Source organism: Canis aureus, chromosome 4 (assembly GCF_053574225.1).
Source record: "Canis aureus isolate CA01 chromosome 4, VMU_Caureus_v.1.0, whole genome shotgun sequence".
NCBI classification, from domain to species: Eukaryota; Metazoa; Chordata; class Mammalia; order Carnivora; family Canidae; genus Canis; species Canis aureus.
Genome location: NC_135614.1, coordinates 71,879,988 through 71,894,158, shown reverse-complemented (window position 1 = coordinate 71,894,158; position 14,171 = coordinate 71,879,988). Strand labels below are relative to the sequence as shown.

Sequence of the window (14,171 nt, the reverse complement as noted above, 5' to 3'; positions counted from 1 at the left end):
CACTGCCGCCTGAGACGCTCCCACGGGCTCGGAGAATTAGCCCACCTTTGCTCGAGGAAACACGCCGCCAATTCGCAAGCCTCCCCTGAGAGCCGGAGTTGCTGGAAACACGCTTTGGGCCTGCGTTTATTATGCTGTGCAATATTTGGCCATCATCTTTCCAGAAGGCTTCGCTGAAGCTGTAAGATGAAATACGGCCACTGGCCACTAGCCTGTGAGACACCAGACAGGGCAGAAATGACCTGACGTGCAATCAGTGGCCACTTGACCCACGTCCCTGGGACAGCGGAGAGAAGAGACCGGACCCACTGCCCACCCCCAACACGCACCCGCAGGCTCTGCGACGGGCATTCCGCACCGGCCGTAGCGCCCTTCTTCCTGCTCGTGGGGCTTCCTGCTCATGGGGTTGCGGCACGTTGGGTTCCACTTCTCTTCCTAGTTAGCCTTTGATTTGGGCTGAGAAGGCTGGATCACTAGGTGGTGGTGGTTTATTTATTTTTGAAGAACTACCCAGTGTGTGTGGGGCACCTGGGTGGCTCAGTGCTTGAGTGTCTAGGCCTTTGGCTTGGGTTGTGATCCCGAGGTCCTGGGATCGAGTTCCTGGGGCAGGGAGCCTGCTTCTCCCTCTGCCTGCGTCTCTGCCTCTCTCTCTCTGTCTCTCATGAATAAATAAATAAAATCTTAAAAAAACTATCCAGTGCATCAAGTTAAAAAAAGAAATCTGGATGGTGGCACAGAAGAAAAACTAAGGAGTTACTTAACATGACCTTTGCTTGTCAAGAACTGCATTAGAAAAGAAAGTGAAAAGTTGTATTTTGTCTTCATTCGGATAAGAACAGGAAACGTGAGCATTTCATTCACCTTGGAGGAGCTGATAGTTACAGAAACACTGCCTTGCGTGAAGCACCGTCCAAATAACACTGATGAGCACTATCAGCTGTTTGGGGGCCTTCTCTATCTACCCTACTTTCCTTCCCCACACCCTGCCCTCAGGTCCCCATATCTTCTCCAGTGAGGCTCTATCCAGCCTTCCCTAAGTGGCCCATGTTCTTAAATCACTACAGTCTAAAAAAATCCCTGTTGCACTAAAAGGCCAAATGTTAAGGTTAAACTAATTCGTACTAGAGTCCGAATGACTGAAAAAAAATTTCCTTTCTCCTTCCCTCCTCTGTCTCCACTTCTCAAAACATATTTGCAGTTTTCAAAAGGCAGTATGATAAGGGTTAGGATTCTGAGTTCGGGACGACATTTTAGCCAGTGTGAATAAGGAAAGTGAAAAATGCCAGCTTTGTTGTGAAAGAGATTTCTTTCTTTCATGGAAGAAGACAAGGAGGCCACAGAGGTGGCACATACAGAGGCCCTCACGGGGAACCCTTTGTCTTACACCTAGAGCTACACATTCCTTTAGGTGTCCCTGGCTGGGTAGTAACTGGAAAAATTAATAGCCCTGTGCTTTCACCCCCATGTCCAGCTGTAATTAGGAGGGCCGAAAAAAATACAGGGTGCCCAGTTAAATTCAAATGGCAGATAAATAATGAGTAAATTTTCAGTGTAAGTCTCAGCCATGCAGTATTTGGTCCTCATTTTTTTTTTTTTTTTTCTGAGCAGCTGCCTGCAGGCCCACTCCTTGGTCTATCTCCGCTGTCCGTGGAGCTACCAGCGGGGACCACTGCCTTATTAACAGTGGCAGGCTATGAAGGCAGCCCCGGGAAATAGGAGAAATGCTCATCCCCCAAGGTATAGGGTGACTCTGCTTGCAGTCAGTAGGACTGGGAGTCCCTGGAGATCTTGCTTCCAGTAGAAAACTACCCTGGTGCAGAAAGTACGTTGAGGTGGCGGCGTTGGTCACGAGTTAGCGTGCACATCTCCACATGATCCAACTTAGGACATGTCCGAACTTCTTTTTCTTTTGATGGACTCGCTCACTTTCTACCCCTAACATCACAGAAGTAGTTAGCTCAGGAGCAGCCAGCGTCACATGGCGGGAATGAAGACATACTACTCATTTGTTCAACAGGTATTATTTGAAAGTAGCAAGTACCAGATGTGGGGACAGCAACTTTGTGGGTAAAGGGAAAGATAGTAAGTATTTTAGGCTTCACGGATCACCCGGCCTCTGTTCTATATCCTATAGTCTTTGTTTTTTGCAGCTTTAAAAAAAATCTTAAACCTCTTCTTAGCTCAAGGGTCACAAAGCAAGCTTTGGAAGCTGGACTTGTCCTGCTGGCAGTACTTTGCTGTGACCCTTGTTTCAGCGACCGAAGTCTCGCTGGGTCTCAGAAGATTAGGACAAGAGACCTCCGGAGGGCCCAAGTGAATATTTGCTGGGAAACATTATCCTGCTCTCCCCCAAGCTTCTGTAGCCATTGAAGTGATAGGGCTCTTAACTGTCAGAGACAGTGCACGTTCAAGTTGATTGTCGTCTTTGACCCCTTTTTAAACACGTACGATGGCTTATGTCTGAAGCATGGCTCTATTTGTAATGCACAGAAGAAGTTGAGGAAGAAAGAGTCAAAGGCACAGAAGATGGATTCTCTCTGTCATGGAAACCCCAACCAGGAAACATCACGGGCTACGTTGTGGAGTGGTGTGACCGTCCCCGGGACCCGCTCTGTGACCTCCAGTGGAAACACCTAGGTCCCAACACCACAAGCACAGTTATTAGCTCAGGTAAGAAGCCTGCGTATTGCCATCTCGTTCCCTCCACCTCGGAGCAAGTTCATCTGGGACCTCTGGCCCATCTCACAGTTTGTGCCAAACTAATAATTTTGAAATGACCGACCCAGCATGGGTGCTAGGAGTTCAGAATTTACAAGGATGTGGCCTCAGATTTGGCCTTCAGTCTACTTTTACAGAGATTGTCTGGACCTAAGGCAAACCCTGGGATGGGTTTTCATGTTGTTTATGAATTGGTGCCTTGAAATCAGTGGTCTCAAATGAGTGGCAAAGGGACATTACAACCCTGCCTCTCCAGAGAGCTCTTACAAAAGCAAAGACACGTATGGATTTGGGAGACATTTAGGACATAGAGTTTAGGAGTCAGTCGTCAACTCCTTCACTTTCAGTGGGAAAAAATAGACCCTGACCTCTCACCTTCCGCCCTGGAGTTGTCATTTCAAGGTTCCTAGTTTAGCCAAGTCAAGGAAGCCTAGGTTCATGGCTTGAGTGGAGGGGTCAGCAGCGCCATCTGCTGGGTTCAAGATAAAGATGTGGGACTTGCCAGTGTCCAGAGGGTGCCCGCGGCCCCGGGAGAGGGCATTCTGTGGCTGGTGGGGGTGAGGAAGTGAGGTGGCCCTTGGCTAGAGCAGCGTCGTGCTGGAGATGGATTGCAGAAGGGCAGGTGCGAGGGGAAAGCCAGGAAGTGCCAGCAAAGCCTTCCAGATGCTCAGCTTTCGGGGAGGGGCGGGGGCAGCGAGAGAAGACAAGTCAGTGGAGGGGATTTGGAGTCCAAGAGACTTTAAAACGGTTTTCTGCGTCTGGCTGAACTCCCCGCCCGGTTTCATGCATGCGGACAAGAGGGCGTGAGGGCTCTCGTGGCAGAGCACGGCGTGGAGGACAGGCCGCTGCAGACAGTGGACGCCGCCGAGGCCACCGGAGGCGGGGGGATGGTGGAGAGGAGCGCAGAAATCCTGAGGAGGGAATTACGTAGGAGACGCCAGTTCATTTCTCATTCTGCTCCTTTTCAGAAATAAAGAGAATGTCACTCTGTGTTACTGAAAATCTGTTGACCTTTCTTCCTTAGATGCTTTTAGACCAGGGGTCCGCTACAACTTCAGAATTTATGGAATTTCTACAGAAATGGTTCCTTATCTATTAGAGAAAAAAACAGGATACTCCCAGGAGCTGGGTAAGTTTACGGCATAACACGGGGCCGGGGGCAGGGTCGTTCAGAACGATGCAGGGACCCCAGCTGTGCGGTCGGGGATGTCTCCGCACCTTTCCTGATTTTCAGTGTCCCATTGATTCTGGAAATCGGGTTTAAAAAATGACTTTAAATCATAAACTGTAAACCGTTTATAAAATGTCATACCAAAGAAGAAAACAAGCTCACTGCCGATGTCCCCACCCGAAGGCAGATGCCCAGAGTAAGTATTTGGTGTATAACCAGGTATTCCTTCTCCCTCTGTACAGATACACATTTTTAAATAAGGGTGGGATCTTAGTCTAGGCAGGTTTGACTCATGTCACTAAATATTATTTACGTCACTGCAAGGTGTTTAATTGTTTGCATGTGTCAAGTCACCTGTCAGTGGACATTTAGGATGATTACAGTGGTTTTCAACTATAAGCCACAAAATTCGTCGTCAGGTACCTTTCCACCTGCAGCGCCCAGTCTCTCTTATCCTTCGCCCAATCTCTCATGCCCTGAGTCACCATCACTTGAGCGAAATCTCCATCCATATCCATGGTGATGGTTTATAGAGGAAGTCTCAGCATACTTGAGTCCAAAGGTTTGACTTTAGTTTCTCATTCCTTTTACAATTTTTAAGATTTTTGACACCTGTTGTGAAACCACTGCCTCCCCCCCCCCCATCCCGAAATTTCACTGTGATTCCGCCAGCAGTGGAAGGCAATTTCGATCCCACTGAACTCTGGGCCCCTGGGACCTCCCCGCCTTGCACCTTGCATCAGGTCACCTCTCCCAATCTCCGATCGAGGGTGCCCTTTGAGACCCGCAGGAGGGGTGTTGGTGGTGCGCGTGTCTGTGTGCACACACGTGTGTGCACAACAGGCTCCGGAAGCCTTCAGAATAAATGCTCTCGGATGGTTTGAGTGACACTCGGATGGCTTGGCATTGTCACAGCCTGGGAACCGGAGTTCCTCAAATGCCCTCTGCAGTCCGTTCTCTGGCAGGGTCCTCTCTGTCAAACACTATTTCGAGTTCAAGAGCAGAATGAAGTGGAAGGAACCCTTTATTCTCTTTCCCGCTGCGTGACCTCGTGCGAGCTCTTGAGGGTCTCTGGCGGTCCCTTTCTTCACCCGTGAAAGGCCGGGCTTGGACAGGAAGATGGCTCAGCTCTTTCCCACGCAAATGATGTCAAGGCACGAATACCCCAGAGAAAAAGAGAAAACCTGTGAACTGGCCTAAGTGCCCCCGGGCTCCCGACTTGGTTGTGGCCCTACTTTTAGTTTACACGAGTGCCGTGAGAATGTTTCCAGGTGATGACTCTCCTTACCCCGCCTGCCTTCCAGCTCCTTCGGACAACCCTCGAGTGGTCATGAGTAACCTGACCTCCCACTCCTTCACTCTGAGTTGGAAGGATTATTCCACTGAATCTCAGCCCAGTTTTATCCGAGGGTACCACGTCTACCTGAAATCCAAGGCGGGGCAGTGCCACCCAGGATCTGAAAAGGCAGTTCTTTCAGGTGACGTTTCTGTTTACTCTTTCAAGCCCTCACTATGCAAAACCGTTGGAAAGGTGGTCATGACGCCTGGTGGCTCAGTTAAGTGTCTGCCTTTGGCTCAGGTCATGATCCCGGGGTCCTGGGTCTCCCTTTCAGCGGGGAGCCTGCTTCTCCCTCTCCCTCTGCTGCTCCCCCTGCTTGTGCTCTCTCTCTCTCTCTCATGAATAAATAAAATCTTTTTTAAAAAAGAAAAAGAGAGCAAGGTGGCCACGTGTGACCATGGCCATGACCTGTTCTTGCAGGCTTTTATGGCCCAACGTGTTCTTCAACAGAACAGTGGGCCAGAGGGCAGGGTCCGTATTTTAACTTCCTTAAAACACCATGCCTGGTAGTTCTGGAAGCATTTGAGGACCATCAGTGCCTTAAGAAAACCTGCCAGTTATGAAACTTTTCTTGCTAACTCCTTTTGTTTTTTTCTCCTTTGATTTGTTTAAGGTTATTACAATGTAATAACCTTAACAATATTTTTAAAATATTACAATTTTTAAAGTCTCTCTCAGCTCTTACGGGGTCTGGCAGACTTGTGTGCTCTTTCTGGATGCCCAGCGTCCCTTGTTCAGTGGTTGCTCTGCTTTGCTTGCCATCTCCTAGAAATGTTACCAGTGACCCAGAGTGATGAAGTTATGATTTAGTTTTTGATGGGTTTACGATGTTGACCGCATTGAGACAAGAATATTAGCCCCCAGCCCTGTCACAAGATCATCTCTCTCTCTCACTCTTAATGTTATCTTTCTTGAAAATGATTTTTTTTTTTTAAATGACAGATGATTCAGTGTGTTGCAAGTACAAAATTGACGACCCAAAACAAAAGATGTTCGTCGTGGGAAACCTCCAGCCAGAATCCTTCTATGAGTTCCTGGTCACCCCGTACAGCGCTGTGGGCGAGGGCCCCCATGGCGCTTTCACAAAGGTCACGACTCCCGATGAATACTGTGAGTTTTCCCAAATCAAACCGCTTCCCTTAGATACCGCTGGAAACTAAGGGGTCACGCACCTGCTGCCGTGGGCTTTGACCAGATCACGAGCTTTTAGGCCTTTCTTCTCTTTCTGTCTCTCACTCTCTACATGCGACTCTGTTTCAGGAAGACTGTTATGCAAAATCCCACTACCTTAAGTAGGAAACAGTGGGGCCGGTCTGACTGGCTTATGACCTGGAACCTTTCTCTGGCGGGCCACGGTGGCCCTAAGACACACTTGGAACTTGGTCCCAAAATGGTTTGAAAATCACAGAAGGCATGGTTTTCTGTCCACTTCGAAGAGCCCCAAACCTGCTCTCCTCGGCAGAGCTGCTGTCTGCAGGCCGGCCTTCTGGCTGGTTCCCCGCCCTGGCAAAACCGCTGCTTCCTGACTTTGTGTTTCTGGAGGCAGTTGAGAGAGTAGAGGTGGGGTTGGCTGGGGAGGGGCCTGGTGTTTGCTGATTGGTGGGGGAAAGTGACCTCAAGAGATCCACTTTTCTGGACTCCTGGGTGGGCTCAGAGGTTGAGCATCTGACTTTGGCTCAGGTCATGATCCTGGGGTCCCAGGATCAAGTCCCCCATCGGGCTCCCTGTGAGGAGCCTGCTTCTCCCTCTGCCTGTGTCTCTGCTTCTGTCTCTGTGTCTCTCATGAATAAATAAATAAAATCTTTTTTAAAAAGAGAGAGAGAGATACACTTTTCAAAATGCATGTGGCTTGAAAGAGAGAGAAGAGGGCGGGGAGCACGGTGGGAACCAGTTGACGGTCAGTTAGATTGTCAAGGTAAACACAGACCTGCAGCCAAATGGATCCTGATGGAGGAAAGGGGGGCAGTGGGTATCACATGGTGGATCGTGGAAGACACTCCTCCCCGCTGCCTGCAGTTACCAGGGGCCCTGGCTCTGTCCTCGGTCCTTGGTCTTCAGGGCTCAGGGCAGGGTCCCTTTGCTGGGGGTGGCACTGTGGGCTCAGGATGGTGCAGCAGGTGGAGCTGCTGGCCCTGGGGCGCTGACCGGGGCTGAGGACAGCCGCCACTCAGCAGGCAGGTGACTCTGCCAGCAGGTCGGGCCACCACGCAATGCCCACTCCTCAGGTTTCCAACTCTCAGAGTCACACTGAGATTTCAGTCAATGATTTGCATTATTTGCTGCCTGGGGGTACATTTAAAATATTTAAATTTATTTTCAGGCTATTTTTATTCCAGCTTTGGGATTTATTTAGCTGGTAGAGGACTGTGTGTGTGTGTGTGTGTGTGTGTGTGTGAGTGTACATGCACACATATATAATACAAATGATTATCTTTACCTCCAGTATATTTTCTAGGTTTCATCTGTCTCTCTTCTACATGCTAAATCTCCCTTAGCCTTGGCTGTGACTCTGTGGATTATATTGGTTATTATTAAAAAGGAAAATACATTCCTGCATAATCACAGCAATGAAAATGACATCCTGCAGTGACAAAGATCACGTGGGCAACTCTCACCACTGCCTTGCTGCCTGATGGAAGGCAGCCCCGACCCCTGCTGTGGGGGCTGTGGGGGCTGTGGGTCCGTTACAGAGAGAGGCAAATGCCCACCAGACAGTGGTTACCTGGGGAGGGGGTCACGACTGGACGGGGCGGCACGCGGGCCCTCTGGGGAGTGTGATCCTGTTCTGTTTCTCTCCGGGGTCCCATCACATGGCTGTTGTCGGCGTGTGAGAATTCATCCCTCGAGCTTCCTTGATGAGCACCTTCCCAAACACAAGTATTGCATTTCAATAAAGAGTTTAGCCGCGCCAGTCTGCGACTTGGAAACTGCCGTGGTTAGGTCCCCGGGCTTGTTCTCAAATGCGTCCTAACTCTACAACTTCACCAAATCTTGAAATGGGTTATAATTGTCAAAAGCTCAGATCTGAGAGCAAAGTGTTCTTTAGTGGAGTGGACAGGAGTGTTTCCCTCCCCTCCCCGCCCTCGGGGTTCACTGTAAGCCTGTTGTTGAGGGGCTTGCTTGGCTCCTCTTCCCCCTGGGTGTCCCTGCCTCTAGCCCCCTGTGCCACCTCGCAGCACCGGGTTGGGCATCTACCCACGCCTGCCCCCCCTTACCAAATTCCACATTAGCTACCCTGTCCCCATCCCCTAATTAAACCCAGCTCTGGCAAGAGCACCTAGAGCAGCGACTAGGATTACAACTACTACCAGCCCACTGGCCGAATAGTCATGTGACCGACACCCCCTCCCACCCTCCCCACCCCCAGTCAAGGGCCCTGGTGTATACCCACCTCTGAGGCTTTGGCAGAGGTGGGGACTATGATTTTAACACAAGGAGGCAGTGAACAATTGGAAGCAGTGATCCAATTTGTTAGAAGAGGGAACAAGGGGTGCCCAGGGGGGCTGAATAGGTTAAGCATCTGCCTTGGGCTCAGGCCACGGTTCTGGGGTCCTGGGATGGAGCCCCACATTCCCCCACATCGGGCTCCTTGCTTAGCGGGGAGCCTGCTTCTCCTCCCTCTGCCCCTCCCCTACTCCCGCTCTCTCTCTCTCTCTCCCTCCCCCTCTCCCCCTCTGACCTTCCCTCCTGCTCAGGCTCTTGCTTGCTCTCTTAAATAAATAACTTAAAAAATTTTTTTGAATCTTGCATAAATAGACTTTTGAGGAATAACAGTAAAATTCATCTCAATCTTTAACTTTTGTTCCTTTGAGGAGGGAAAAGTACTCATTGAAAATACCACTTTCTGTTCTCTTCTCCAGCCCCTATGCTGATACGTATTATACTCCCTATGATTTTCTGCATTTTGCTCATCATGATCCTATGCTACTTGAAAAGTCAGTGGTAAGTGTGTGGGGAAGATTTTTATCCAAGAAGAAAGAGGGGGGTAAAATCTAGACAGGAGTTTAGGAAGCTAGAAATCACATTGAATAATGAGAGAAGGTGCTGAAGAGGCAAAGGGCAGAGAGAGTTGAAAATATGACATTTTTAGAAGAGTTTTGCTTTTCCAGGTCAATACATAAGGAAAACAATAGCCATTTGAAAATATCTCAAAGCCTGTTCAAGAACGGTAGCTAAAGGGGGATCCCTGGGTGGCTCAGTGGTTTAGCGCCTGCCTTTGGCCCAGGTCGTGATCCTGGAGTCCCGGGATCGAGTCCCCTGTCAGGCTCCCTGCATGGAGCCTGCTTCTCCCTCTGCCTGTGTGTCTGCCTCTCTCTCTCTCTCTCTCTCTCTCTCTCTCTCTGTGTGTCTCTCATGAATAAATAAAATCTTAAAAAAAAAAAAAAAAGAACCGTAGCTAAGACCGGTAGTGCGCCTACTGTGCACTTGGCAGTAGTCCAGGGGCTTTCCGTACATCTCCTCAGTCCTCACACCACCACCACCGTGAGCGCCGGAATTATCTCCACTGAGTCAATGAGTAGATGTAAGCACAGGGGAGCTAAGCAGTCTGCCCAAGTTAGCAAGTGACAGAGCAAGGACTGGGACCCGGGAACGGGACTCCACGCTTGTCTTAACTAGTCACTATATTCTAAAAGTCAAGTCCAGTTTTCACTGTTTTCTAGGATGAAGGAGAAGTGTTATCCTGACATTCCAGATCCTTACAAGAGCAGTGTTCTGTCATTAATAAAATCCAAGGTAAATGCTGGGAAACTGTATGTGTGCCATCTCTCTATTAAAAACTAACCTGGGGATCCCTGGGTGGCGCAGTGGTTTGGCGCCTGCCTTTGGCCCAGGGCGCGATCCTGGAGACCCTGGATCGAATCCCACGTCGGGCTCCCGGTGCATGGAGTCTGCTTCGGTCTCTGCCTCTCTCTCTCTCTCTCTCTCTCTCTGTGACTATCATAAATAAATAAAAATTTAAAAAATAAAATAAAAACCTTGATTAAAAATAAAAAAAAAATAAAGACTAACCTGGGGTTGGGGCTATCATCCTACTTTTCTAGACCTCCTCAGGAAGATAGAACAAAGCAACAATCCCCTTGGCTCCCACAGCCGTGAAGTGGGTGCCTGGAGCTTTGAGATTTCTTCCAACAGGGGAGATCCTTTGGTTTGCAACACCGGCCCCAGTTAACTTGTGATAGGATGAAACACAAAAACCGAAGCCTTGAGTGCATTTCACATACTTTGTATACTCTGACACACACATACACACTCTTAATATTTGCATGCTTTTTTGGTCCGTTCCAGGAGAATCCTCGCCTAACAATTATGAATATCAAAGACTGTGTTCCAGACACTATTGAAGTTGTAAACAAGCACGAAGGCACTGGGAAGTCACCCACAGAACCTGAGGCTGCCAAGCCCACCTACCTTTACCTCCTCCCAGCAGAGGAGAGCTACTCCGGCCCTGGCCCCTGCATCTGTTTTGAGAACTTTACCTATAATCAGGCAGCTTCTGACTCTGCTTCCTGTGGCCATGTCCCAGTACCCACGAAAGCCCCAAGTCAGCTGGGACTGTTGACATCATCTGAAAATTTACTAACGGCACTAGAAAAAAACTGCATGAACTCCTTAGAAGAAATCCCAGCTGGAGAAAGTAGTTTGAATTATGTATCCCAGGTGGCTTCACCCGTGTCTGGAGATAAGTCCAGTCTCCCCACAAATCCACCACAGCCAGAACTCTGTTCAGAATATAAAATGCAAATGGCCATACCCTTGGGCCTTGCCGCTCCTTCTTCGAGCGGGAGTAGCAGCCTGTCTTCCATTACCCTTTTAGACGAAGGTGAACACTACCACTGACCAGTATACCCATCGCATGCCTTTATGCTACATAGACGCGAAAAAGGAGCATCGACGGCACCATTCCACCACCAGATGCCTCGGCACCTAATTCCAGTGAGCGGTCACCGTTGACATATGAGACCTCTACAGTCTGGCTCGGTCTCAAAGGTCAGAAGCTGTGGAACTTAACATCTCTCCTTGGGGCAGACTTGCCGTAGAAATGGCAGGGTCACAGAAGTAGGCTTACCTTGCTGCTGTGTGTTCCAGGCTCACCTTTGCAACAGCAGGCCGGTCACTTGACATGCGGATAGACCTTACCCAGTCAGTACTGGACAGCGTGGCTATGGTCCTAGGAGTTCAGTTTTTAGTGAGGAAATATTTCCCTTAAGTTTTACCCCTATGCTCAGTATCTTAAGGGTAAAGGAACTAGATTTAAGGTTTTGATAAAGGCCACAGAAGATTTACTACTAGAGCATAAGTTGTCAATGTTAATTTATTCTGGGTGTGTTTAATGAAAAAGTCACAGATGTTTGAGAGTAAAACAGATTTTAGACTTGCCTTGAAGTGATAACAATTTGTAGTTCGTTGATGCAGTAAAATGAACCCTCCTGGGGGCACGGACCTTATCTGATAGGTAAGACATGTGAATAATCAGTAAGATTCCCACAACTGCATTTCCATTTAGCTTACTGCAGTTAAAGAGTGGGATTGGCAAGGAACTCTTGACTGTGTCAAGATAACACTACTTGGTAGACATCAGTCTTTGACCATAATTTTTGACAACTACCTCAGAATAGAAAAAAGAAAACGTTATTATAAATTCCATTCACATTTTATGGTTCCTCTTTTTTTTAAGAACTAATATATAAATGACCTGTTTTCATTTAGTTCCCTTTGGTCTTTGCAATTGTCTGGGTCAAGAAAACCTTCACGGTCTCATTTATACTCCTATTATGCTAACAATGAATATAAGGAAAGGTCATTGTTGGACATGGTTTAGAGATAATTGTAAAAAACTATATAGTGGGAAATTCTATATTCTCTCAGCAGCAGCCTTGTCTCTTTGAATCAATATATACGATGCACCTGATGCACAACAGGTGTTCAATACACACCGGTTCCTTTCTCTTCCTTCTACTCATCAGCACTTTATCACATTTCTAAGCAAGGATGACTAGGAGTTCCTTGTTTGCTGTGCTGGAAATGACACCATCTAGGCCTCTGGTACCAAATGCCCAGCACTGTTCATCACCACCATGGAACCAAGAGTGAGAGCAGAAGACCCACATCTCCAAATAAGGGTCAACTAGCCTAAATATATCAACACAAACTAGGGCTTCTGTTTAGGTTTATTCAGCTTTTTCCTTACACAGAACTGAAACTTTGGCTGGAAAAAAACGGTTATGTATTGCCAACATAATACAACAAGTTATCTTGGTTAGTCTGATAGTTTCCAGATGACTTTGGGGGCCAGTATTGTCATCATTTAGCCCATTTGTTGCTTTCTCATGATACAATTAATAAAAGAAATGTCAATGGCAGTGAAGACTGACTTGTAAATAGTGTCTTTCATATAGATTTTCTTTTAAAAATAACCCATGAAACCTTGAAGTCATTTGTGTCACAAAAAGCTGTAATTAAAATATTTCACCACTGCATTGTGTTTTCTCTACCTCAACGAAATGAAAATCTAACCGTAAGTAGAGTCAATAAATCACCTTGTGAGCTTACTGAAAATGTAAATTTCTAGATACCACTCCCAACCTCCTCATCAGAATCTCCATGACATGAGGCCTGAAATCTACATATTTCATCAGCTTCCTCCGAGGCATTCGGATGCACACTCACTTTGAGAATCACTCTCCTAAATCAGATGATGCCTTTCTGAAATATAGCAACATTCCAACAGGAAATGCTGAGCTACATAACTGTTTGTGTCACTATGACTACAGTTTTGGCTCTAAACATCCCTTTCCTATAACATCAAACACATTCATATTTAAAACCTTAACTATCAATACCATATGCCATCTTAACAGCATTACTTTAAGAAGCATTCTTCAGAAACTTTGTAATTTGTATTCCTGTGTCAGAATTATTAGGATGAAAAAAGTACTCATGGAGGGATGCCTGGATGGCTCAGCGGTTGAGCGTCTGCCTTCAGCTCAGGGCATGATCCCGGGGTTCCGAGATCGAGTCCCATGTGGGGCTTCCTGCATGAAGCTTGTTTTTCCCTTGGCCTGTGTCTCTGCCCTCTCTGTGTGTCTTTCATGAATAAATAAAATCTTAAAAAAATATATGGACAATTTCAAATGACACAGAAGTGTAACCGTGTAATAAACCCTTGTATATAATATCATTGGCCCTAACAGCCACTAACCCATGGCTGTTTTAGCCTATCCATACCCTTCTCCACTCTCCCTCCTATCTGGAAGCAAATCTTACATGACTTCATCAGCAAATATTTGTGTTTCTCTAAGCTCTTCTTTTCATACTGTAACCATAATACACCTTTAAAAGGTATTTTACCAGGCAGCCCCAGTGGCTCAGTGGTTTAGCACTGCCTTTGGTCCAGGGTGTGATCCTGGAGACCCGGGATCGAGTCCCACATCAGGCTCCCTGCATGGAGACTGCTTTTCTCTCTGCCTCTCTGTCTCTCATGAATGAATAAATAAAATCTTAAAAAAAAAAAAAATTGAAGGTATTTTGACTGGGGGTGCCTACATGGCTCAGAGGGGTAAGTGTCCAACCCTTGATTTCAGCTCAGGTCTCAATCTCAGGGTCATGAGTTTAAGCCCTGCTTACACATGGAGCCCACTTTTTTTTTTTTTTTTTTTGAAGTACCTAAAGCCAAATTAGTAATATCTCTTTGGAAATACTGGTATTTTGGTGTGCAGGGGTCTTTGAAAATATTGGTAATTTGATGGTGTGCAGGGTACTGTGATCACTGAGGCTCAGAGCAAGGGCCTGGCCACAGAGCAGAACCATGCACTGGCCAGAGGTTCTTGCTCCCATTCTAGCACCTACCTGACTCAACGCTGATTCTAGCGAAATTGATTCTCCACCAGAATGTGTATTGAGAAAATCAAGTAATTGAATTAGACAACATCTAGTATTTCTTCA

At 47.3% G+C, this 14,171-nt stretch overlaps 1 protein-coding gene across 5 annotated transcripts in view; it reads left to right on the top strand.

The window, feature by feature from the left end:
* Positions 1-12,704, top strand: part of OSMR (oncostatin M receptor) — a 50,640-nt gene extending 37,936 nt beyond the window's left edge. For 4 of the 5 annotated variants that reach the window (XM_077896156.1, XM_077896154.1, XM_077896155.1 and 1 more), the window contains 7 exons: positions 2,491-2,670; positions 3,743-3,847; positions 5,194-5,367; positions 6,171-6,338; positions 9,089-9,170; positions 9,890-9,962; positions 10,515-12,704. In XM_077896156.1, coding sequence (XP_077752282.1) covers positions 2,491-2,670; positions 3,743-3,847; positions 5,194-5,367; positions 6,171-6,338; positions 9,089-9,170; positions 9,890-9,962; positions 10,515-11,066 — 1,334 coding nt within the window. In that variant the 3' untranslated portion in view covers positions 11,067-12,704. Of the gene's footprint in view, positions 1-2,490; positions 2,671-3,742; positions 3,848-5,193; positions 5,368-6,170; positions 6,339-9,088; positions 9,171-9,872; positions 9,963-10,514 lie in introns of those variants that run through there. The other variant, XM_077896158.1, reaches the window with a different exon arrangement.
* Positions 12,705-14,171: the final 1,467 nt, after the last annotated feature.